At 46.0% G+C, this 22,769-nt stretch overlaps 1 protein-coding gene across 2 annotated transcripts in view; it reads left to right on the top strand.

Moving 5' to 3' along the window:
- The window catches only part of CNKSR3 (CNKSR family member 3), a 78,798-nt gene that overhangs the window by 32,723 nt on the left and 23,306 nt on the right, over positions 1–22,769 (top strand). Inside the window, exons 2-5 of one of the 2 annotated variants that reach the window (XM_036024923.1) lie at positions 6,333–6,336; positions 10,908–11,071; positions 17,121–17,323; positions 17,853–17,940. In XM_036024923.1, the coding sequence (XP_035880816.1) occupies positions 17,145–17,323; positions 17,853–17,940 (267 nt within the window). In that variant the 5' untranslated portion in view covers positions 6,333–6,336; positions 10,908–11,071; positions 17,121–17,144. The remainder of the gene's footprint in view (positions 1–6,332; positions 6,337–10,907; positions 11,072–17,120; positions 17,324–17,852; positions 17,941–22,769) is intronic. The other variant, XM_036024922.1, reaches the window with a different exon arrangement.

Here is a 22,769-nt window from a genome sequence, read left to right as displayed (position 1 = left end):
CTCATACATTGCTAGGAGGAATAAAAAAAATGACGCAGTCCCTTTGGGAAATAGTTTGGCAATTCATCAAAAAATTAAATATAGAGTTACCCTATGACTCAATAATTCTACTCCTAGGTCTATACTTGAGAGAATTGAAAACGTATGTTCACATAAAAATCTGCCCATGAATGCTCATAGCATCATTATTGATAATAGCCCCAGAGTAGAAACAACCCAAGTGTCTCTCTGCTGATGAATGGATGAAAAATTATGGTATAGCCGTACAGGGACATTAGCCATAAAAAGGAATGAAGCGCTGATACTTGCTACAGCATGGGGAAACCTTGAAAACATTGTGCTAAGTGAAATAAGCCAGACGCGGAGGCCACATCCTGTTTGATTCCATTGATACAGAATGTCCAGACCAGGCCAACGTAGTGAGAGAGAGAAGGGAGATTAGTGATTGCAGGGGTTGGGCGGAGCGGGCAATGGAGAGTGACCGCTGATGGGTATGGGCTTTCTTCTTGGAATGCTAGAAATGTCCTCGAATTAGATGGTGGTTACACAACTTTGTGAACAGATGAAAAAACCCACTGAATTGTACACTTTAAAAGGGTGAATTTTATGGCATGTGAATTATGTCTTAATAAAAAATCAGGCATCATAAAAATCTGTAGCTGGTCATAGATGCCTCTGTGTTGTCACCACTGCCCATAGGATGGGACATCCGCCATTGCCCCGCTGTTATTAGGATTGTGCTTTCTTTTTTTTTTTTTTTTAAGATTTATTTATTTATTTTTAGAGAGGGAAGGGAGGGAGATAGAGAGAAACATCAATGTGCGGTTCTGGGGGTCATGGCCTGCAACCCAGGCATGTACCCTGACTGGGAATCTAACCTGCGACACTTTGGTTTGCAGCCCGCGCTCAATCCACTGAGCTATGCCAGCCAGGGCCCCAGGATTGTGCTTTCTCCGATACAGCCCGTGCAGCCTTTGGAGCCAGAATTCTAACAGAGTCTGACATGGGAGGGCTCTACCCTGCTGTGCAAATCAGAACATTTTGTTTTCATCGACACAGTGGGTATGTGAGTTATTATACAGGGTCCAGCACAAATAACACCCCTTCCTACTACAAAATCTTTTATCACGAAGCCATAAGCATGTAATTCTGTAACATAACAATACCACACTCAAGCACACCATGTGACATTTTAGGTGAAATGTTCAAATTGAAACAATAAATTATCACACCCATATGATTACCCTACCCACCACACTCAAGCAGGCGTTACTTCGGCTGGACCTTGTTGAGAATTAATGAAGTCGAATGGTAGAGTAGGGACTGGAACCTGGGTCTTTAGTACTATACTTTCTAGTATAATTTATAAACAAATTGTCACACACTTGAGCGGTAGGTGGCCAAGGTCAGAGTTGGAACATGGGGTTGAACACGAGAAAGTTTACTCTTGTCGGATTAACTCACTTATTCGTATCCTAATTTACCTTTTCATGGATGCCCCTTATAAATATTGACTCAAGATGTTGTTAATCAAAATAATAGAGGACTTCATAATTTACAAAGCACTTTTAGTTCAAAGCTCAGGAAAGTGAGGTCTGAAAGTGAGTAACAGTCCTGGATGCATAGGAAATTAAGAAGTCCAGCTGGATTTTAAGTCAGATGGTCTGATATGTATATAAATACATGTCCACTGTAATTTCATTCTTTCTTCACGTCCTGTGGTTGCTTTGGAGTGTGTGGATCCACTTATTCTTTATTTATTCAACAATTACTTTCTGAGTGTCTACGGTGAGCAAAAGCATGTCCACAAGCTGGAGATTTGTAGGTAATAACACAGGCAAGGGCCCTACCTCTTACAGTGCAGTTTAGAGGGAACAGGCAAGCAGAAGGCCGTTAGCCTAACAAGCATGGCCATTTCAAAGTGATGTTTTAAGAAGAACAGAAAAAAGTGGTATCATAGAGCTGATTTGACACATATGAGCGAGAAGATACCTACCAAGAAGGGCTCCTGGTGGCTAACTGGGTGCAAATGTGAGAATGGAGCCTAGCAGCTGTTTGTAAGTAGGGACTTCTCACGAAAGCTACATTTCAGGGAGAAGCCTGCACCGGACTGCCTGCCTGCACTGTGCTCCTGGCTGAGCTAGTCCTTGTAAAGGAGTTTCTAGAATTGCATTCCAGTCACTAGGATTGAAACTTTTCCTGTCCAATCAGAGCTGTGCAGCCCTATGCCATTAGCATCTTTATCAACCAATCAGAGTGGCTCCATTTGGACCAGTCAGGACAGTGCTTTTTGGACCAATCAGATTGTGAGGATTTGGAGTCCACATCTATATGAGAACAGACTGGGCAGGGACCAGTGGTGGAAACTTCTCTGTATAAGTCAGCTATTCTTGGCTTAGGGAGTGCATTTTTCCTTTCCACTGAGGGCTGAAGATGCATTTCCCCAGCTGAAGCTGAACTGTGGAGGATGTCGTGATATAACAGCAAAGCAGAACAGAGCAGAGTGGGGTGGACCAAACCTGAGCAGAGCGGAGCAGAGCAGATCTGTCGCCTTGTCCTAGAGCTGCCTCCTGGCCTTGCTGGCTAAGCGCTTTGCCCTGCAAACTTTCTTGCTTCGCCATACCCCAATCTGGGGATTTCTGTTGCCTTTGAATTGATAACAACGACCCTTAGTGGACACATAGGTGGACTTTTTGAGATTGGATGGTCAGGGAGCGCTCCTCAGAGAGGAGACAATGGAGTTGAGACCAGAAGTACCTAAGAAAGCCAGCCAGGAAAGATCTGGTTGAATCCTTTTCTAGGGAGATGAACAGTTAGCATAGTGCAAATCCTCGGCATTTCCTGTGTTCCTTATGGGATCAAATTTTGAGACTTGAATTTATACCATTGTTCTTGTCTTCTGTGTACACATCATTGTCTACTTTTTGGCAGAATACACACATATATTAGAGATAGTATAAATAACAAACATATTATAAAAATAGAAAAATGTCATTCTAGATGTGTGATTTCCTTATCAGGCATATGCCTCATGCAAAATTACCTGCTAGGAATATGACCCATGGGTTTTGCTTGGGTGACTAAATAGATGTTTTGAAGAAGAAAATGGCGTTCTCAGTTGCTGGCCCCCCTCAGGACCACCTACTGACCGTATTTCCCACAGGGATCTGTAAGCCCCCCCACCCTCATCCCCAAATGCTGTAGGGCCGTGTCTAGTTGATGCTAAATCTATGTATCAAAGTTGGCTCAGATGGAATGAACTCTTTGTTCTGGGGAAAATATCATGTTTCCAGAACTCCCAAGCAGAAAGCTTTTGTTTTGTTGGTATTGCCATGCCTCTCTGAAACAAACAAAATAATCGAATGGAAGGACTGAGGTGACATGAGTCAAATATGTTGAGTTTTAGGTGGGTGGCCGTGGTGGTGATGGCGGTGGTGGTGATGGCAGTGGTGGTGGTGATGGTGTTTGGTGGGGGTGGGGTAGGAGGTCCCATGGAAGAGGTTTCAGTGCCGGTGTCTTCACTTAAGGACTGGCCTTGGTAATGACTGTCAGGCTCTTCGGACTCCTACTGGAAGCAGGGTCACCATCTCACCTGCAAATCCTCTCCCCAAAGCTTCATTCACCTCCCTCCTTGCTGTCCTGCACCTGTGTCCCGCGGCCCTACCCTGTTTGTTCTCTCCTTGGTTAACTCCTCCTCATAGAACAGCACGCCCACACTGTCTAATCCTCTGTAAAAACACATACAGGTGGAGGAGAATAGCTTAATAAATACATCTTTCTTCACTCACCCTTTCTCCCTTGCCCCACACACATTTTCTTTCAGGGAGTTCTCCGTTCATTCTCCTGGGCAAAGCCAGAGTGCCAGACTATGGCAGAGCGGACCCCAGCTTCACGGTACTCCCCGGTTTTGCAGCATCCTCGCTTGTGCGTCCTCCTATGGGGCAGGTGCTGCTTCGGATTTGGTTTGTGGTGAGATGCAAGTGGGTGCATGAGCCCCGTGAACTGGACTATTCTTTACTTTGGGAGCAAACCCCAGACGGGGTTTGTTTTCTCTTGTTTCCTTTTGTTTTCTGTGGCCTCTGGATATACAGGTGGGCGTACACCTGCACCGACAGCTACTTCTCCTCTTCTTTTCCTTTGTAGCATTGTTCCTCTCTGCCTTTGTCTTTTTCTGGGATGCTAATGGCATACAGAAAACTTGTCTTTTTCTAAATTCAAGTGTTTGGACAACTTTGGGAAATAAAGGCAGAGAGCTGTGTGAATTCCCCAGATGTTTGCTTCTTTAAAGGCAGCCACATTTGTCCGTGTGTCACTACCCTCTGTGGTCACCACTGGCCTAAAGGACCAAGTTCTAGAGCCACATTTGAAAGTGAAAGAGCTACAGAAGAATTCTGTTCTGATTTCTTGGGTGGAAAATGGAGTCCATCTCACCTGGATTTTGGAGAGTTACTAAGAAACATGGAATGCCAAATCCCGCAGACTGATTGTTGCTAATCCACCCCTCCATGGAGGAGTTGGTATACCTAGTTCCTTTCTTCTTTTTTTTTTAAGATTTTGTTTATTTATTTTTAGGCAAAGGGTAAGGGAAGGAGAAAGAGAGGGAGAGAAACATCAATGTGTGGTTTGCCTCTCATGAGCCCCCTACTGGGGACCTGGCCTGCAACCCAGGCATGTGCCCTGACTGGGAATTGAACCAGCGACCCTTTGATTCATAGGCCTGCACTCAGTCCGCTGAGCCACACCAGCCAGGGCCCCAGTTTCTTAGTTTTCTCAATTTACGCATCTAGGGGGGAGAACCATTTGTGTTTACATGGCCATTCAAATTTCTGAGGGCGGTCATAGGCTTAATAAGTTGGCTGAATGACCCGTGTAATTTCCTGTGACATCAAACTGTGCTCCCCTCAGTTGCAGGGACATCTGTGACCGTTCTGCCTCGGAGGTTGGAGAGGCTGTATCTGCAGGTGAAGGGCAGAGACCTCGGCGCCAGTCCCCCGGCATGAGCCCTGTTCCTGTGTGGCTTTGGGCAAGTCGCCTTCTCTCTCTGTGCCTCAGCTCTTGGTCTCCAGTGCGGGGTACTTACGGTCTATGTTTGCGGGGACGTTAGGAGGATTTAAGGGATTTAAGTAACATTCAGTCTGGGAGTGGTGCCTGCCATGTAGTAAGTGGCGTTTAACCATTTGTTGCTATGATATCTGTAATTTTATGGACTCATTTCTCCAAATTCTAGTTTCTTCTTTTTTAAAAAAGATTTTATTTTATTTTATTTTTTAGAGGGAAGGGAGGGAGAAAGAGAGAGAGAGAGAGAGAGAAACATCAGTGTGCGGTTGCTGGGGGCCGTGGCCTGCAACCCAGGCATGTAGCCTGGCTGGGAATCGAACCTGCGACACTTTGGTTCGCAGCCCGTGCTCAATCCACTGAGCTATGCCAGCCAGGGAAATTCTAGTTTATTCTTAATTTCGTGTCACAGAAGACTTGATTTCCAGTTATCTGTCATACTTGGGGAGCTACACCAACCCTATTGTATTTCCCACTTAAGAGTTACAAGTGGATGGAGGCCATCCGTGTGGCAGGTCCTAGCCTGAATGTCCATTTCCCCACCAAACACAGACCTCTTTGCGGTGTCCCATGTACATTTGCACCTGCACCGTGATGGAACCCTGGAGAGGATGCCGGTCCCATGGGCCTTAGGGCTCCTGCAGGCTCTTGGCCTCTTCAGTGGACTTGAACGTTGTGTACCATGTGTCAGTGGGAATGTTTCCATGGGTAGAATTTTCTTCATCATGTGTCAGTCCCAGCTGAGCCCACACACGGCCTGTATTCTTGTTAAGTAGGCTGCAAAAGGAAGAGTATAACTTTTAACATTCTGCTGTAACTCTGGGCCTATATGAGCTTATCACGTATAACCTCAGAAGCCCTGCTTTTCACAGGCCAGCTACCTGCCCTGTGGATGGGAGCTGGCTTTGATATCTGAGCCCTCGACCCTTCTGTGAACAGGGCTTTGGGGACCGCGGTGTCTTATTAATGTGAGGACGGGAGGAAGCAGGCAGCGCCCTAAGACTGCAAAATCATGGACAGTAGCACTCGTGGGACCTTGAGCACACCGGCCTCTGCATGTCACACTGTGGGGAACGGGGGATCCACTGGAGGTCACAGCCAGAAAGAATCAGAGTCCCAAGCTCACACGCTTGCCTTCCTCCCTCATGATGGCTGGGGAGAAAGAACATCATGCAGACGGGCCTCAAGATGGAAAAGAGCATGGGGTTTTCAGACACCAGGTAAAACCAGCATCCAGCAGAGTGGCTGGGGGAGGCCGTGGCACCAGATGAGGTTAGAGAGGTGGGCAGGAGCCAGACAGACCAGACTGGACTTGGATGGGTGTGCATGTTCATCCCCAGTGCCGTGGGGACCCCGCAGGGCCTGGACAAGGGAGTCACATTGACACTGTGCACTAAAAAGGCTGTGATGGACCTTAAAGACATTTAGGTGAAGTCCTTTCACTTTTCTCATGCATTCATTTGTTTCACAAATGTCACTGTGCACCAGCAGTGATAAGCAATAGTCAAAAAGAAGCCTTTTTCATGGCACTTCATGGCACTTATTTCTGATACAAATCTTACAGCATTTTTAGATGGAATCCATGATGTTGGCAGTTTCCCAGATTTAGGAATACTTTCCTGGGAAGACAGTACTGTGGACCACTCAGGTTTTATTTTATCTCTAATCCCCTATCCCAGAGGGGCCACCCGAGCACCTGGGAGTGTCCGAGTCTCCCCAGCAGCTTTTATTCTGAGCACTTAGAAAATCGAGGACCTGAATACATGACATTTTTTAATTTCACAAAGTATATAGAGTATTATGTACTTCATCACGTTCTAAGCCCTTTACAAATATTGACATTTAATCTTCCTCCCAGGCCTGTGCAGTAGGTAGCATTCCCCTCCCCGTTTCCCAGATGAGGCAGCGGAGTGGCCTGTCACTCAGGGACCCTGATGGCAAGAGGCGGGACCTGGATTGGTGATCAGGCTCTTAGCTGCTGCCTTGCCTTTTTTGATATAAGTCATAAAAAGGTATTTTTTTTAAATCATCAAACATCGCCCCCCCTTTTGCACCTGGGGTTTCTTTGGACGTTTAGGGTTATTTGCAGCCAGATTTAGTGAAAACATAGGAAGTCCTGGCCCTCTCTTACTCCGGCTCCCGTTCTGGGGGGCTCCGCTGGTCCTTCCTGAGTCTCTTTTTGCATTGAGTTATCTGTTCCACTTGATTTGTGTACATAGAGGTGTTTAATTTCACTCCATTTAGTGACGTGCTTCAGCCCTGCCAGAACGTCTCTAAGTTCCCCTGACAGACAGCAAACAACTGGCCAATGGGCACATGTGACAAATAGAGAAAAGGGGATGGTTTATTGCAAATGCTCAAGCCCGTTTACTTGAAATTGGGGATTTTGTTTCCCTCCTTTGTGAGACCGCATAATAGTTTGATTTAGCTATTTATAAGTGTTTAATTGTATTTTAAACAATAGAGTAAATGGACAATAGGCCGTAACTTAATCGGAATAATAAAACTGGGGGCAATACTATTTAAAACCTCACACATTCATTTATGGGTCCCCTGAGGGGAAAGTCTTTAGGCCACTCGGGACTCTGGTTTTAGGTCAGGAGCAATAAGATGTTTCTGCCTGGTAGTTCTCCTACGTCTCAGGGGTCTTTTGTTGAGGTTAATTTATTTGTATTCCCCCGGGATCTTCAAGGAGCTTCTGGCCCCCTTTTGGGGGAAATATTCTGTATGCTTCGGTCCTCAGTCTGTGATCATTTGCATCCCTCGTTCTATCTGAAATCCTCATCACACCTCCCATCTCAACCTTCTTCTCTGTGTCTAAAATAGTTTCTTAATGCTCTAAGATACTTCTGAAATCCTGTTTCTTCAGTGAAACTTTCCATAGTTAAGAGAGAAATGTGGCCTCTGCCCCAGCTGGTGTGGCTCAGTGGATGGAGTGCCGGCCTGCGAACCAAAGGGTCGCTGGATTGATTCCCAGTCGGGGCACATGCCTGGGTTGTGGCCCAGTCCCCTTGTTGGGGACATTCGAGAGGCAACCACACATTGATGTTTCTCTCTGTCTCCTTCTCCCTCCCTTCCCCTGTCTAAAAAAATAGAAATAAAATCTTAAAACAAGAGAAATCTGGCCTCATCTTTATTTCTACTTGTTTTGTTATCCAGGGATGAAGTTTAATGAACTTCCATTGTACATGGCTTCTTCACTTTAATTTTAACAGACTGATTTATTCTGCATATGGAAACCAGCACAGATCTCTCTGTTTTATGCTTATCTTTTGGACAGTGACCTTGTTTAGCATGACAAGCATGAATTCTAATTCAGCCGGTCGTTTATTTCGCTTAGGAAAGAGTTTATCGGGTGTGGATGAGTATGAAATAAAGTGTCACTGGGTTCTGTTGGTTTTCCAGGGCTCCTATAACAAAGCGCCACAGACGGGGTGGGTGAAACAGCAGAGATTTATTTTCTTGCGGTTCTGGAGGCCAGAAGTCCAAGATCACAGTGTTGGCCGGGTTGGTTTTTTCCGAGACCTCCCTCCTTGGCTTGCAAATGGCCATCTTCACATGGTCTTCAGCCTGAGTGTGTCTCCTCTTCTTATAAGGATATCGGTCATATTGGATTCAGGTCCATCCATGTGACTTTTTTTAACTTAATCTCTTTACAGATGCTACCTCCAAATAGTCATGTTCTGAGCTATGGGGGGTTAGGTCTTCAATGGATGGATCTTGGGGAGATGCAATTCAGCCATAACAAGAAGCAAGGGAAGAGAGCATCCTGAAGGAGAGGAGTGTGTAGGATAATGGTCATGACCTGGTTTAAAACTGGCTACGTGATTTAGGGTAAAATTCACACTAATTAGCCTATTGTCCATACTTCCCCGATTTTTTGGACTCAGTGAAATCTGAAGTACCTTCTAAGCACCTCGAAGATGCCATGTTTCTTGCTTCTTATCTAGGAAGACAGTTGGGGAGGTGATGTTATGCTGTGATTGCTGGGTAGCATGCAGAAGATCAGGGCTCATGTCAAATAGACTTTGATTTGAATCCGATCTCTTTTCTTCCGTGGGAAGCCGAAGAAAATGGCTCTGAAGACCCTTCTCTTGGCCCCTGACAAGCTCTGTGACTGGGGACAGGTTATGCAGCATCCACAAGCCCTAACTTAGCCACCTACGTAGTGGGCATAGAGCTGTTAGGGGCTGCCCGTGGCTCTAGTCCATTGTCACTGCTGCCTGTGGCTGATAGATCCTGCACCTTTCCAGATTCCCCGGGGTAGCCCCAGGTGCTGAGACCCAGCCCCCGCCGCCCAGGTGGGGCATTGCTGCACATACCTGCTGGCTTGCGGGGCCCCCGCTGCCTGCTCAACTCGCGTGTCACGGAGACCATTTGTGGCACCATGAGGTCAAGGTGGAGCAAGTGTTACATCGGTGTTCCCCACCGCTCTTGCTGCGTGGTGGAGCCCTTCTGCTACACAGATGTCATTTCAGGGAAGTTAGATTGGCTCCAACTCATCTGGTTACCATAAAATAATTGGTTCCTACTTCTTCTTTCCATATTTAATAGCCCCAAATGGTTACCGAGAAATTGTTCCTGTCCCTGAATCTTATCAGGAGCCAAATGGGGAAAGCTGGTGGGACAGAGATGGCGTTCAGCCTAGCACATGGGATTTTAAGATGCACGGACTTCAGTATTACCTGAAATAAGTGCTGGACTTCTGTCTACTTTTCCTAGACCAGAGAGCCCCCACAGAGCAGAGCATTTGTGAGGGGTAAATGAGGTGTGTGTGTGTCTGTGTGTGTGTGTTTGAGGCAGGGAGGAGCCAGCAGTATGCCTTTCACACACATTGTTCTAGTTAAATAGAGTTTTTATGCTTTGTGTTGGGATTGAGTGTATATAAATCCGGTCATTTAAAGCACTAGATGGTCTTTGTTATTAGACTTCAGCAGTGCAGTTGACTCAGGTCAATTGAAATAAAATTCTATTCGAGTAAAACTCCTGTTGAAACAGGTTGACCAGAGAGTTCTGTGTCCTGGAATCAAGATTCCCAAGTTCTATTTGACTAACCAATTTTAATCATTATATCTACATTAGAATACAACCCTGTTGGCAGTAGCATTTGGCCTGGGAAATTCCTATAAGCTAACTCATGTAACATTGCCTTTCTCTGGCCCACGGCTAGGACCTTTTCCTTCGGATTCTGTATTCATCAGAAGTTTTTTGGTAGCAAGGGGCAGGCATGTAGGATATTATCGGGGCATTTTCTCTCTCTCTCATGGATTTATTTCCAGATTTGTATTCTGATCAGAAAACTGACTGCTAGCATCCCCAAGGTTGTGTTCTCATGACTTCCATTTGGAAATGAAGCAAGAACCTCTGTCTTTCCATATATGTATCCATATATCAAATAGCAAGGAAGATTTGCATTGCTTCTGCTTGAGTCACGTGGTCACCCAGACCCTAAAGCTGGTTGACTGATGAAATGGGGTGGCGAAGCATGCTGATTGGCAGGCCCGCTGGAATCCCATGGGCCGGGGGAGGGGTGCAGTCCCACAGGAACAGCCGCTTAGCAACCAGTCAGCCGTGGCCATACAGATAACTGGGCACCTCAGGTCATCAGGGATTTAGTGTTCATTCTTTCAGTGGAAAGGGAACGGGAAGGTAATGACCAGAAAACTGAACTGGATCCACTTGGACATTTTAAGCTGTCCATTTCCAATCTATCTGAGATGAGGCTGCCCTTGAAAGGTGTCTGTCAGGTGGGCTGCATATTCCACAGACAGTTGGACCATGGAGCACAGTTGGTGGTTTCTAAGAGTCAAGGAGCAGAATGACATTAACGGCCCCGTTTGCTTTTGTGCCAGGGCTGGACGACTGCCTGCAGCAGTACGTCCACAAGTTCGAGCGGGAGAAGATCAACGGCGAGCAGCTGCTGCGGATCGCCCACCAGGACCTGGAGGAGCTGGGCATCACGCGGATCGGGCACCAGGAACTCGTGCTGGAGGCTGTGGACCTGCTCTGCGCACTGGTTAGTTCCGCAAGAGGTGGTCTGTACCGTGGGGACATTCTTCAGAATGTCGTTCTCTTAAACCCTCCTCGTTTGCCACTGAGTGCATCCTTGCTTCCTTCATGGGTCACTGATGGGGCTGGAGATAATGTGAGAAGCGAAGGCAAGCAGTCATTTCCCAGACTAAGAGCTGGCAGAGTGTGGCCTGTGAGTTAAATATGGTCCGCTGTCTGTTTTCATAAATAAAGTTTTATTGGGACGCAGCCAGGCCCGTTCATTTATGTGTGGTCCGTGCCTGACAGTGGCCGAGTTATGTGTAATGGGGACCACGGGGCCCCCCAAAGCCTAAAATACGATTTTGCCCTTTACAGAAAAAGCGTGTCTGTCACAGAAAAACTCTTCATGAGTCTTATTTTTGAATCCTTTGTAAAGAATGACAAGATGGAGATGGTCTGAAATGACAATGTCTCCCACATTGCAATGACAAACAGGCTCTCATTTCCATGTCTGTTTTCGTTACTATAAAAAGCATTTTTCTGCTTCACAGGTATTTGTGATATTTCTATAACTGATGCCCGTGCTGGAAGTAATCAACCTGTGAAATGGTAGCTAAATGGGAAAAATGTGGACTTAGTTCCATGTCGCAGATGACTGAGCTTTGCCTGGACTGTGACTGAGTTAAATCCTGCCAGGTTCTGACTCTTGCATTGCACCCGTGACTGCGGGGGTGGCTCTTAGGGGAGGGCTAGAACACCTGTAAGGGCACTGTGTCTGTACACTGGTTGGCAGGGGGTGGGATCCGTGTCCGTCCGTGAGGGTGCCACATGAAGGATGCAGTTCCCTGAGCTGTCAGGATTTGGACAGACTGGGCAGCATTCACGCTGGGTTAGTAATGCCGTGAACCTGAGCCAGGGGCATATACAATTACATCACTGAGAATGGTGGGAAAGAATGCGCTCCCGATTAGTTTGCTGTTGCCGGTCTGCGTTCCGTTGATTATATAACACTCGTGGCATTGTGCGTGCTCTTTTGCTTAAAATGGACAGAGCCTTGTCTTCGGCTCTGAGATGCGCCGCTCTTGTTTAGGAAAGTCATGGGGAAATTATTCGTGGTTGATAAACGAGCTGCCCCGAGGGAGATGCCGTGGCCAAGTGGTGTGAGCGGTGGCCTGGGAGGCAGGCTTTCTGCCTTCTGATCCTGGCTCTGCTGCATGCTCCTCGCTCCATGACCTCCAGGGGAGCAGCGGTGCCTGCCTTCCCCCTCCGTACAGTGACGTTCCCCGGGATGGGGCCGGGTACCAGCGTGGGTTTTTGTGCTGCCCAGAAGACGTCTAAGAGTCCTGTTTATTATTAAAACTGCATGTTTTCAATCCAGGGTAACATGTTTCAGGTCCCTTTTATTATGCTTTCTGGCAACCATGCATTTCACTCTTTCCTGCTCTTTTGAATCATTTCTTTAGCTTTGCGGTGGGACTCTGAGGACAGGTAAATCACTTTGGAATCTACAACATGAGAGGGAGGGAGGGAGGGAGGGAGGGAGGGAGGCGGACCCCAGGCACCGCTGTGTACAGCAAGGGTGATCGTAAACACAACAGCTGCCTCTCTTTGCTGTCCCCCCTTCCCTACCTCCCCAGCTATTAGGCTGAAATGAACAAAGCTGGATGCACGCCAGGACCTAAAGCTGCGCTTTATCTCCTACAATTTCCTTCTCATTTCCTCTGTAGACAAAGTTCTGACCTCAGACTCACTCTGCACATGCTTGGTGTGCAGCGTGCCAGTGAGTACCTCCGACAGCAGGGTCGCTGGTGGCTTTGCAGATGAGCGCCCCTGTTCTGGGTCGGAGAGTTTTAGAGAGTGTGACCAAAGTGTCTTCTGGTCTTGAAATGATCTACTTCTTAAATATCCTTATGATCATGGATGCACTAATAACACTGTCCTTTTAATCCACTGATGCCATGCTGATCTGTGTGTCTGTAAACTGGTGATGAGTTTTTGCCTCGAAGAATCCGTCTCCTGGGCAGTTCCTTCACGTTCCTTGCAGTTGGCCGTGGTGCCATAAAAGGGGTTTTCATGTAAACACAGTTTAGCGGATGTTGATGTTATGATGGGCAGGAAATGAATAGAATTAGAAGTAAGGAAGGGGGGCGGGTAGGAACAAATAAAACCATTGGAAAATTTTGGAAAGAAAAGAGCAGGTAGAATGGATAGGAGCCTCAAATAGGGAACAGCTACTGGGTAGGGTCCCAAAACCAGTGAGTAGAGACGGACCACAAATAGCTTAGTCGCGGGGAGAGAGCAAGGAGAGAAACAGCCCTTTGTGAACGTTGACCTTGACTGGCTGGAGTGGTTGAGGAGAGGAGAGTGTCCGTGATTGTGACGCAGAATCAGGACGATTTCCGAGGACTGAATTCAGAGTGGGAGCCCAGTTTTTCCTCCCTACCCCTGGGGGCAGGCTCAAGCCGCTCTTTGTAGTAGGATAGTTTGTTAGCCACATGCGACTATTTCAATGAAAATTAATTAAAATGGAATAAAACTTAGTTCCCTAGCTGTACTGGCTACATTGCAAGTGCTCAGTAGCTAGCTGTGGTCACTGGCTCCCACGCCGGATCAGGGCAGATAGAGAACATTTTCATCACCGCAGAGAGTCCTGTGGAGTGGCACTCGTCTACAGGGTGTGCTTGCCAGTAAGGAGTTGTAACCATAACCCATTGTCTGTGCCAGATCCACCAGACCCTTGTTGCCTGAAGACCAAGGCAGGGACAGATGTGGGTTTTGTTTTTTTTTTGAGGTTGTTGCAGGCTGAGAAAGTGAACACAGTTGGAATTAGTGCACGTGCTAAGTGATGCCACGTGTGTGGGGTTGAATGAAATACCTGTAATGGACCTACCTGCCCAGGGTGCTGCTGCACACTCTGTACCCCTGTGTTTACTCATCGCTCATCATTTACCCACAGGGCACATTCTTAAAAATGTTACCTTTTTTATGGGGAGCAATCATGCAGGTGGAGGAATCCTTGCTGGCAGTTGGTATTTAACGTGATCTTGCTTGTGAGCTTATTGAGTGCCTTCAGGAGAACTGTGGAATGTATTTCTTAGGTTGTAACTTAATTGTCCCAAGTCAGAGAGATGTTTGACTGTGTGTCCCTGACACTCCCTTATCATGAATGTTCGATCTCGAGCATAGCCCGCAGGAACGGGAAAGGGAGGTAGAACAGAAGTTGCGTGAGATTTCCCTTCGCTAATACGTGTGTAATGGAAGGCACCAGGAAAGTGAGAATCTGCCTGTTTTCTTTTCTCCTGTCTCTTGTGTCATTTCTCTGCCAGACCAGGACATGAGCTTGGATGGCTGACTTCTAATGAAGTGACATCTCTGTGGAAAGTTTTTAGTGTATGTGTAGGTATTTGGGGGCTTCTTTCATTTCTTACCTAGTTTGTGTTTTCTTAATACTTTGAGCAATTTCTGAAGGAGACAAATTTCAGGGAAAAGATATTAAAAATAATCAAATCTAGTCTGAGAAATTATTTATTTTCTGTCTTCGCTATGGGGCACTTAAGTCAATAGTCCTTTCCTGATTATGTTTCTATAATAGAGGTTCTTTTGAGCTAATATAATCAGTTTCTTGTTCTCTTGGATTCGTGGAATGGGGTGGTAGGAGAAGAAATTTCCCTTCTTTACTTTGCTCGTTCTTCCTTTTTTAAAAGAAGTTATTTTTTAGTATACCTATATCTAGCCATCCCTCGAGTCCCATGATTTGTTTTGGGATAAAAAGAATCAGAGCAAATGGAGTCAAAATGAAAAGAACCAGTTAATAAGAAGCTGTGCTTCCCCTTTATTTTAATATCCGAAGTGGCAGGGTTGTAGGAGTTTGAGGTTTATAGCTTCCTGCAACACTAACATGCGTTTGATCCCCTTTGAGTTTAGGAAGTAAATGTTGTGTGTCGTATTGAAAGTTCCAAGTAATTTATGGTGACACTGTGATCTAGAAAGCCGACTTCCCTGCTTTTAGTTCAGAATTCTTGACATAAGTTGGCAGGCTGAGTAATGGACTGAAGGAGGGGACAGTTCCCTTCAATCACAGTCACCAGTCCTTTAGGACAAGCTGTAGTGTCACGTGGCTCTTTATCCATGCCCTTGGGAGTCCGGTTCTCTGCACTGAAGAAGCCACGATGAGAATCCATCCTCTTACTTGTGTCCTCTCTATTGAAGGACAATATTATATCTTACTCTTTAGAAAAGGACAGTGAGGAAAAAAGAATGAATGTAAAGTTTAGGTAGACATTTCTGTTAACACAGAGCACTCATTTTTATTATAAAATTTACAGTTTATTTTCAAGGTTGGCCAAAGAGTTTTCAGTTAATGGATCTGGAAGTGTTTTGTTTTTGTTTTCTTTATGCGTATATTTGTACTTAACTCTTTAAAAAAGTTCTATCTAAATTTAACATAAATTTAAACATCCAATAAAATCTAGTTAAAGTTTTCATTAAGGTAAAGTCTTGTTGTTATTGTTATTACCACTCTTCTTCTCGCCCCCCCCAAAAAAACAAACAAAAAACAAACAAACTCCCCAGTATGTTTCCGCTTTGTGTATCTTGATTTTGAGATGTGGCTCACCCGCCCTGGGACATTAGAGATTGGGCTACAAGAGAGGAGGGGCTAAGGGACAGGTTAGGTACAGGGGACAGAAGCATTGCTCAGATCCAAAGAGGGCCTGCTGGCCTCTCAGAAGAGGGAGGTGTGGATGGCTCTTCTTGGGTGGGTAGTGCAGAGGCGGGGGCACATGGTGTCGTGATCCACAGCTCGTGCCCTCCGTGCAGACTGCTGAATGAGAATCCCACCCCTCCCTCTCGTGAGCTGTGTAACTGGAGAGTTTACCTAATGTCTCCGTCCCCCAGTTTTTTTCACCTGAAAACCAGATAATATCATTTCCACCTGCACAGGCTGTTTGCCTGGGAGACTTCCTGTCCAGCGCTGAGCCCAGCTCCAGGAGCATGGGAAGTACTCGGTCACGTTGGCCATTGTGTTAGCTCCAGTTTTTATTCACAATTTTTAAATGGTTCCGCATTCTTGCCTTGGGACCCTACTGACCCAGTGTAAGATACCCCAGGAAGATCTTCCCTTTTCGTTAAAACGATTAAGCAGACGATAACACGGAAACTCATCTCTCACTTGCTGCAAAAGTCATCTCGGATTTATGTGTTGTTTTCTGGGATTTGTTCTTTATCTGAAAGAGAGTCTAGGCAATATTGTCAGATGCAATTGATTTTTTTAAAGCACCCAAATAACTTGGACGCCGTCCAGAAGGAACATAGGTTAGAAGCTCCTGAGACGGAAATTACATTTCAGGCGAATTGACGTTTAGTTAGTAGTGCTCTGTTTCGGCGTGAGGGTCTCATCGGATGGAACTTCATGTATCCAGCCACCATTCCGTTGTCTGCTGGGCTGGAGGTATAGTAGGGAGCAACACAGGCAGTGCCCCGCCCTCACAGACCCTGCGTCCCAGGGAGGACGACAGCGGCAAACACGGTGGTCCAGAGAGATGACAGATAGGTGAGGTGCCACAGAGCGACCCCAAGGAGGGATCTGGCAATGTCTGAAGACCTTTAGGCGGTCACAGCTGGGGAGAGGGTGCTACTGATGTCTCGCGACTACAGGCCAGCTCAGCAGTGTGCAGTGTACAGGAATCTCCACCCCACAACCCAAACAAAGAATCATCGGGCTGGTCATGTCGGGAGGACCCAGGTTGAGAAACTGCTATAAATGGTCTGGGAAGCTTCAAAGAAGGGAAGGGGGCATTTGGGCTAATTTGGATTGAAGTGATAAGGAGCTGTCCCTGCCAGGATTTGACAGAGGAGCATTTTGGGAAGAGAACGAGCAAGACCAAAGTCCCTGAGGCAAGTGTAGGCTGTGGGAGGGCCCTCGTGGGTGAATTCAGCACTGGGGGTAAATAACAGAGGGTTTTGTGGCCATCATAGGAGTTACTCAAGTTGCCTAATGGGCTTTTGAGTTACTATGCAAGTTTGGACTCTGTTAATTGTTTTGCATTTTTCTTGTTTGATTTTATTTTCCTCAGAATTATGGCCTTGAAACCGACAATATGAAGAACTTGGTTCTGAAATTGCGAGCCTCTTCCCACAACCTACAGAACTACATCAGTAGCCGGCGGAAAAGCCCCGGGTATGACGGGAACACTTCCCACAAGCCCCCCAACGAGTTCCTGACTTCCGTGGTGGAGCTCATAGGCTCTGCCAAGGCCTTGCTGTCGTGGCTGGACCGGTGAGTGGCGGGTGTGCTTTGGTGTCCTGTGAAAGGAGGGCCCGAGGTGCACAGGGGCCTGAACTCCGTCTTAGGGGAACGAACCGTGGTGCCTTCCTTGTCCCTTCCCCGGGAGCTCTCGGTTCTGGACCAGCGGTAGTCTTTCAGGGCCCCTTTGGAAGTTCCTAGAAAGTGACTGGCAGGAACAAATCAACCTCAGCATAGAGAAGAGTGAAACTGTGCTAAAGCTGTGTTTTGCCGAGGTTAAACATTCATGATTATTTGCTTGTATGAAGGCTGCTAGTTGACTTCTGAATGGATTTCTCGTGGCTCATTTTTAATGTGTTTGTGTGTGTTCTCTAGCACATCTCTATTTTCTGCTCAGATTCCCGTGTTATGTGTTACTTAAAAAAAGGGGGTTACATAACACATAATTTAAGGTAGCTCGTTGAGATCTGAGCTTGTCAGCATATTCAGCATAGCATGGGGTCCCAGTGGGTTCCCCTCCTGTAACTCACACTTTTGAAAGAGGGTTTTTCTTGCTTTCCAGGGCCCCATTCACAGGGATCACTGATTTCTCAGTCACGAAGAACAAAATCATTCAGCTTTGCTTGGACCTGACCACTACAGTCCAGAAGGTCAGTACGCCACTGTCACCTCCTAACCTGTTTTCCCTCCCTGTTCCCTTTTCTCTCGTCTTCAAAGGGTTGACATGCAGGCACGAAGTACCATTCTCTCTCTTTCTTTGTCTTTTCCTCCATTAAAATTGGGGAGAGATGAAAACCTTTAGAGACACTGTATGGATGGGTTCTGAAAAAATAACCATTTCGGGCCTTTACCTCAAAGGCTACCTTCTCTTACCTTAAAATAGTTGAGCCTAATTGTCCTTGACTTTCTCTGAAATGTGACAGAACTTAATTTTTTAAAATAGAAATTCTGGAGTAACTAATTTTCACTATAATCTTGGTTCTTAGTTTTCTTTTCATTTTGACCTCTTGTGGTTGGGCATACCAGTCGGGATGAGCTAGGTGACGATGCAGTAACAAATAACCTCCAACCTCAGCCGTTCATTTCTTGATTATCTGCATCTAAACGGGTCGGCCTGGGGAATTTGCACCAGTCTCCTCGCTTCCCGGCATAGGCTGGCAGAACGACCAGCATCTCGTGTTCCTCGTCCCCTGGCAGAGGGACAAAGAACCGTGGAGGATTTTACACTGACAAAATGACATGTGTCAGTTTCCCGTACAGCTCCATGGCCAGACCTAGGATCGGGCAGATTTATTTCAGTCAGTCAGTAACTGACGAGTTTCTGTGGCCTGAACTTAAAAAAGAAAATATTATTAGACCATCAGCTCTTAAGGTCACTTCTTATCATTCCCCTGGCACCTAGCAGACACTGTAAACTATTTTTGAATTGAGTGGCGGCTATAAAATGGAAGGAAGAGGTTGTCCTTTTTCCAGGTTCCACTCGTTTCTAAAATTCCGATTCCACATTTGTTCCCACTGCTGATTTGGCAAAATGTGAAGAACGTGCCTTCCTCAACCCTGCCGGTGCCGTACAACAGGTGCAGCTCTGAAAAGCCCCGTGCTTTCTCTTTGTTCCTAGAATGTGAGGCGTGACGTTTGGCTGTGTTCAGGGCAGCTGTTTGAGGTTCGGTCTTCAGCAGCCGTTGAACTTAAGGCACATGTGACTTTATCATATGCTTTCGAGGCCGTGTTCTTAGAAAGGATCTTGGAACAACTAAAGTGGCCCTGAGTTTCTGCTCTTCTTTATAATGTGGAAAGTCATTCTGATGAAAACAGCCTGGTACCACTCGTGATAAATTGATCACACAGCCACCGAGTCCTGGCATTTGTGGTGGAAGACATTTATTTCTCTGACACCTTAAGCTTTCTATTCCTTCTCTGTTTCCCCCTTCCCTCTATAGTCTGCCTCCTGTTTTGAGTTTTTAAAGAGTTTTCTGGTGAGCAGGCAAAATGACAGTGTAAGAGTTAAGAGTTAAACATTATAATGAGCAAATGGGGAAGTTTTGCTCATGATATATCAACTGATGGTTGTTGACACCAATTCAATGCCAACAAGGATCCCCAGTTTGGGGTGCAGGGGGGGAAACTTTGTTCAGGGCAGAACAGCTCAGCTGTGATACAGCAGGGCTGTCAGGCAGCCCTGGGGCCAGGGCGCTCTCTGGTGAGACAGCTCAGCTCCTCTCCTTGAAGGTCTGTCCCTCTCTGCTCCAGGGAAACGTCTTCGGTGTTGCAGTTCAGCTGGGGAAAGGCAGTCTTCAGAGGCAGGTGGAAAAGAGCAAGTGCCCTCTCCTGACCCAGAGGGGAGCTGGTTCATAGAGACATAAGTCCCTGCCCCTGAGTCCTGGTCAGTCTGTCCTCAGGCAAATGAGGACTACAAATCCTCGCGATGTGATTGGTTCAAAAGGCATGAACAGAATAGAGCCACTCTGGTTGGTCAGAGCTGCCCAGCTCCAGCGGGATAGGGGAGGCCTTTGTCCTGTTGGTGGAAAGAGGATTCCGGGTCCTGGTTTACAGGTCCGGCTCTGATGGCAGAAACACCGTGCAGGCAGGCAGTTGAGTGCAGAGGCGTGTAGTCCTTCCTGTGCAGGCTTCTCCCTCCAGTGCAGTCGGAGTAAGAGACCCTGTGTAGAAATGGCCGCTAGTAGGCTTTGATCTTTTAAAATTTCAGCCCCATTAGCCACTGGAGCCCTTTTTAGTAGGTATCTTCTTTCTCAGGGTCCACAGGTGCCTCTGGGTTTTATTTAAAGGGCCCTAGACCGTATGACCGATTCAGGCTGCCCTTGCTATAGCGTAGGGAGAGGGGGAGAAAGTTCTGAAGCCGAAGGCTGAGGTGGCGTTTGTATTCAGAAGATGAATCTGCTTTGCCTGATCAGGTCGATCCTGGCTTTGTGTAGATATTTGGATTAATCCTTCCATAAATATTTATTTAACACTTTCTGTGTGTCTACCACCCTTCTAGGCAGTGGGAATCTCCGTGAATAAACAGATAAAAAAGTCCTTGACCTCATGGCACTTACAGTGTCTGGGCAAAGGAGAAAAGGAAAAGATAAGTAAGCAAAATATATATGGACTTAGATGAAGCTGGAGGAGTTCCGAGGCGGGAAGGTACAGGAAGTATTGAGAGTGGAATCCAGTTTGAGATAGGTGGCTAGAGGAACCCTCACTGCGGAGGTGGCACTTGGGCAATCCAACCCGAGTGACTGTGCTTGTCTGGACGGAATGAGCTTACCACCTGGTCTCAGGGGGTGGTTTCCTCGTAGCCGTAGAGCGGATTGCTGTGGATGGTGATAAAAAGACTTCCCCTGGAGGCTGCGGTCTAGACCGGGTCATGTCAGGAGGGCACCCACGGAGCCTCCCCCTCACACTGGCCCCTGCTTACTGGGGCCTCATGACGCCTGGCACGTCATTAGGGGTGATTTCTAAATGTCTATGTAAATGAATGAGAGAACACTTCTGACAAATAAGCTGACGAGAATTTGTCTCTTAGGCGAACTTGAACCCAAATTTAAGGAATACAAGAGGTGTTGTTTTTATTTGTTTGTGGTTTATTTTTTCATTTTGTTTTCCCTCTGGTGTTCATTGAGCACACAATTCAAGGACAGATAGGTTCAAATCCTGTCTCTACCTTAATTAGCCCTGGGACCTCGGAGAAGGCACTGAAAATGTATGAGCCTCAATTCTTTCATCTGTAAAATGAAAACGGCAATATTTACCTTACCAGATGATTGAGTAGAATTTCTACAAGGTATTGTCGAGAAAGAAAAAAGGAGAAAAGTATAATAAGAGAACAAATGGTGACCAAAAATATTTTTTAGTGTATATGTACATGGAATATTTACAAATATCCAAAAAACTAGACACAAGGGGACTATATTAGCATAGTGGGCAGTTTGGAAGGAAAATTGAGTTTATCTTAGTTGGGAAAGAATTGAAGAGGAAACATGGGAGCCAAGCCAAAAAAAAAAGGAAAAGAAAAATATTTTTTTTTACATAAAGCATGTTTATCACACTTATGTATTCATGTAAAATTAACATTAGAGAAATAATATATAAACTTTCAAAAATAATACCTAAAGATCTTGAGGAAAATGAATGATATATAACATATGCAAAGCACCATACCCACTTAAGAAATAGCCCATCATAGGAAATATAAAAATCTTGCCTGGTACTAAGCTTCTGGAACCAAATTTGATGTTTTAAGGAGAGGAAGTTAACAAAGATGTTTCTATTATATTCTGGTAAGTTTTAGTTTATTTAAATTTAAACAATTTTTAAGGATTAAGCAGTATATAGGGATCCAGTACAAATAATACCCCTTTTTTATTCAAAATCTTTTATGACAAAATCATAAGCATGTCATTCTGTAACATCACAATCATGCTCAAGCACACCATATGGCATTTTAGGTGAAATGTCTGAATTAAAACTAGAAAACTATAAATTATTACACCCATATTATTACCTTACCGACCACCCTCAAGCCGGCATTGCTTTTGCCAGACCCTGTATAAAATACGCAGGAGTATTATTTCATAAACTTAGATTGAAAAACCATTATTAGCTGTCGATGACCCTGCATTTCCTGTAGTAGCTGGAGAACACAGGAGCTTTGACAAGTGGATTATTGGTTCACCCACATGCACGTTAGAAATGACCATTTGTATTAAATAATTAGTTGAATGTCTGTTTCGGTGTCTGGGGACTGGCAGCTGCACGACCGAATTCACCCCGCCCTCTCTTACAGCTGGGCGAGCCACAGTTTTTCTTTGAACATCTTGGCAGAAGGTCTGTTGACTCTTAGGAGGAAACCGCCCTTTTCCATTCATTCCTTTTACCTGGGGACCTGAAGCAAGAAAAGTTGCATCTTTATTTCCGGTGACAAGGAACTTGTTCTCCCGGAGTCTTTGTTCTTTGTGTCCCTGTCTGTGAGGACAGACACTTGCTTGTCCCTTTGTCCTTTCTCTCTTCCACGTGTGGCTCTTCCCTTGCTTCTTTCTTGCCCCTCCCCTAATGACAACGTGTACGTCTCCTGATTTGAAGGAAGTTTCTGAAATTCTGTGACTGTACATTTGTAAGGAAACCACACATGGCTTTTAAGCATTCAGCAGCTACCGTCCCACACCCAGTGGTCCAGACAGATCTTCCGTCCAGTTTTCAGGCTGTGATTTCAGGTGAAGGAAACTGAGGTAGGAGGGGATTGCAATCGATACTGTCAATCAATCCATCCTCCCAAAATTGCAAAGACACGAACGATGGAATCCCAATGGCGGGGGCCGAAATGACAGTGGTGGGTGCTGACTTCCGGTGTGGAAAGAAATGAGAACTGTAAAGCCCAAGAAAGCAGAGCGGGGACAAAGGTAGCCATGGAAGCAGGCGAGGAGCAAGGCAGGAGGCCCTTTCTTGAGCGCTGGTTGTGCATCAGTCATGTGCTGTGTGC

The sequence above is a fragment of the Phyllostomus discolor genome, chromosome 4, assembly GCF_004126475.2.
Source record: "Phyllostomus discolor isolate MPI-MPIP mPhyDis1 chromosome 4, mPhyDis1.pri.v3, whole genome shotgun sequence".
In the NCBI taxonomy this organism is placed as follows: domain Eukaryota; kingdom Metazoa; phylum Chordata; class Mammalia; order Chiroptera; family Phyllostomidae; genus Phyllostomus; species Phyllostomus discolor.
The sequence above is the reverse complement of the archived record's forward strand: the minus strand, read 5'-3'. Positions and strand labels throughout refer to the sequence as shown.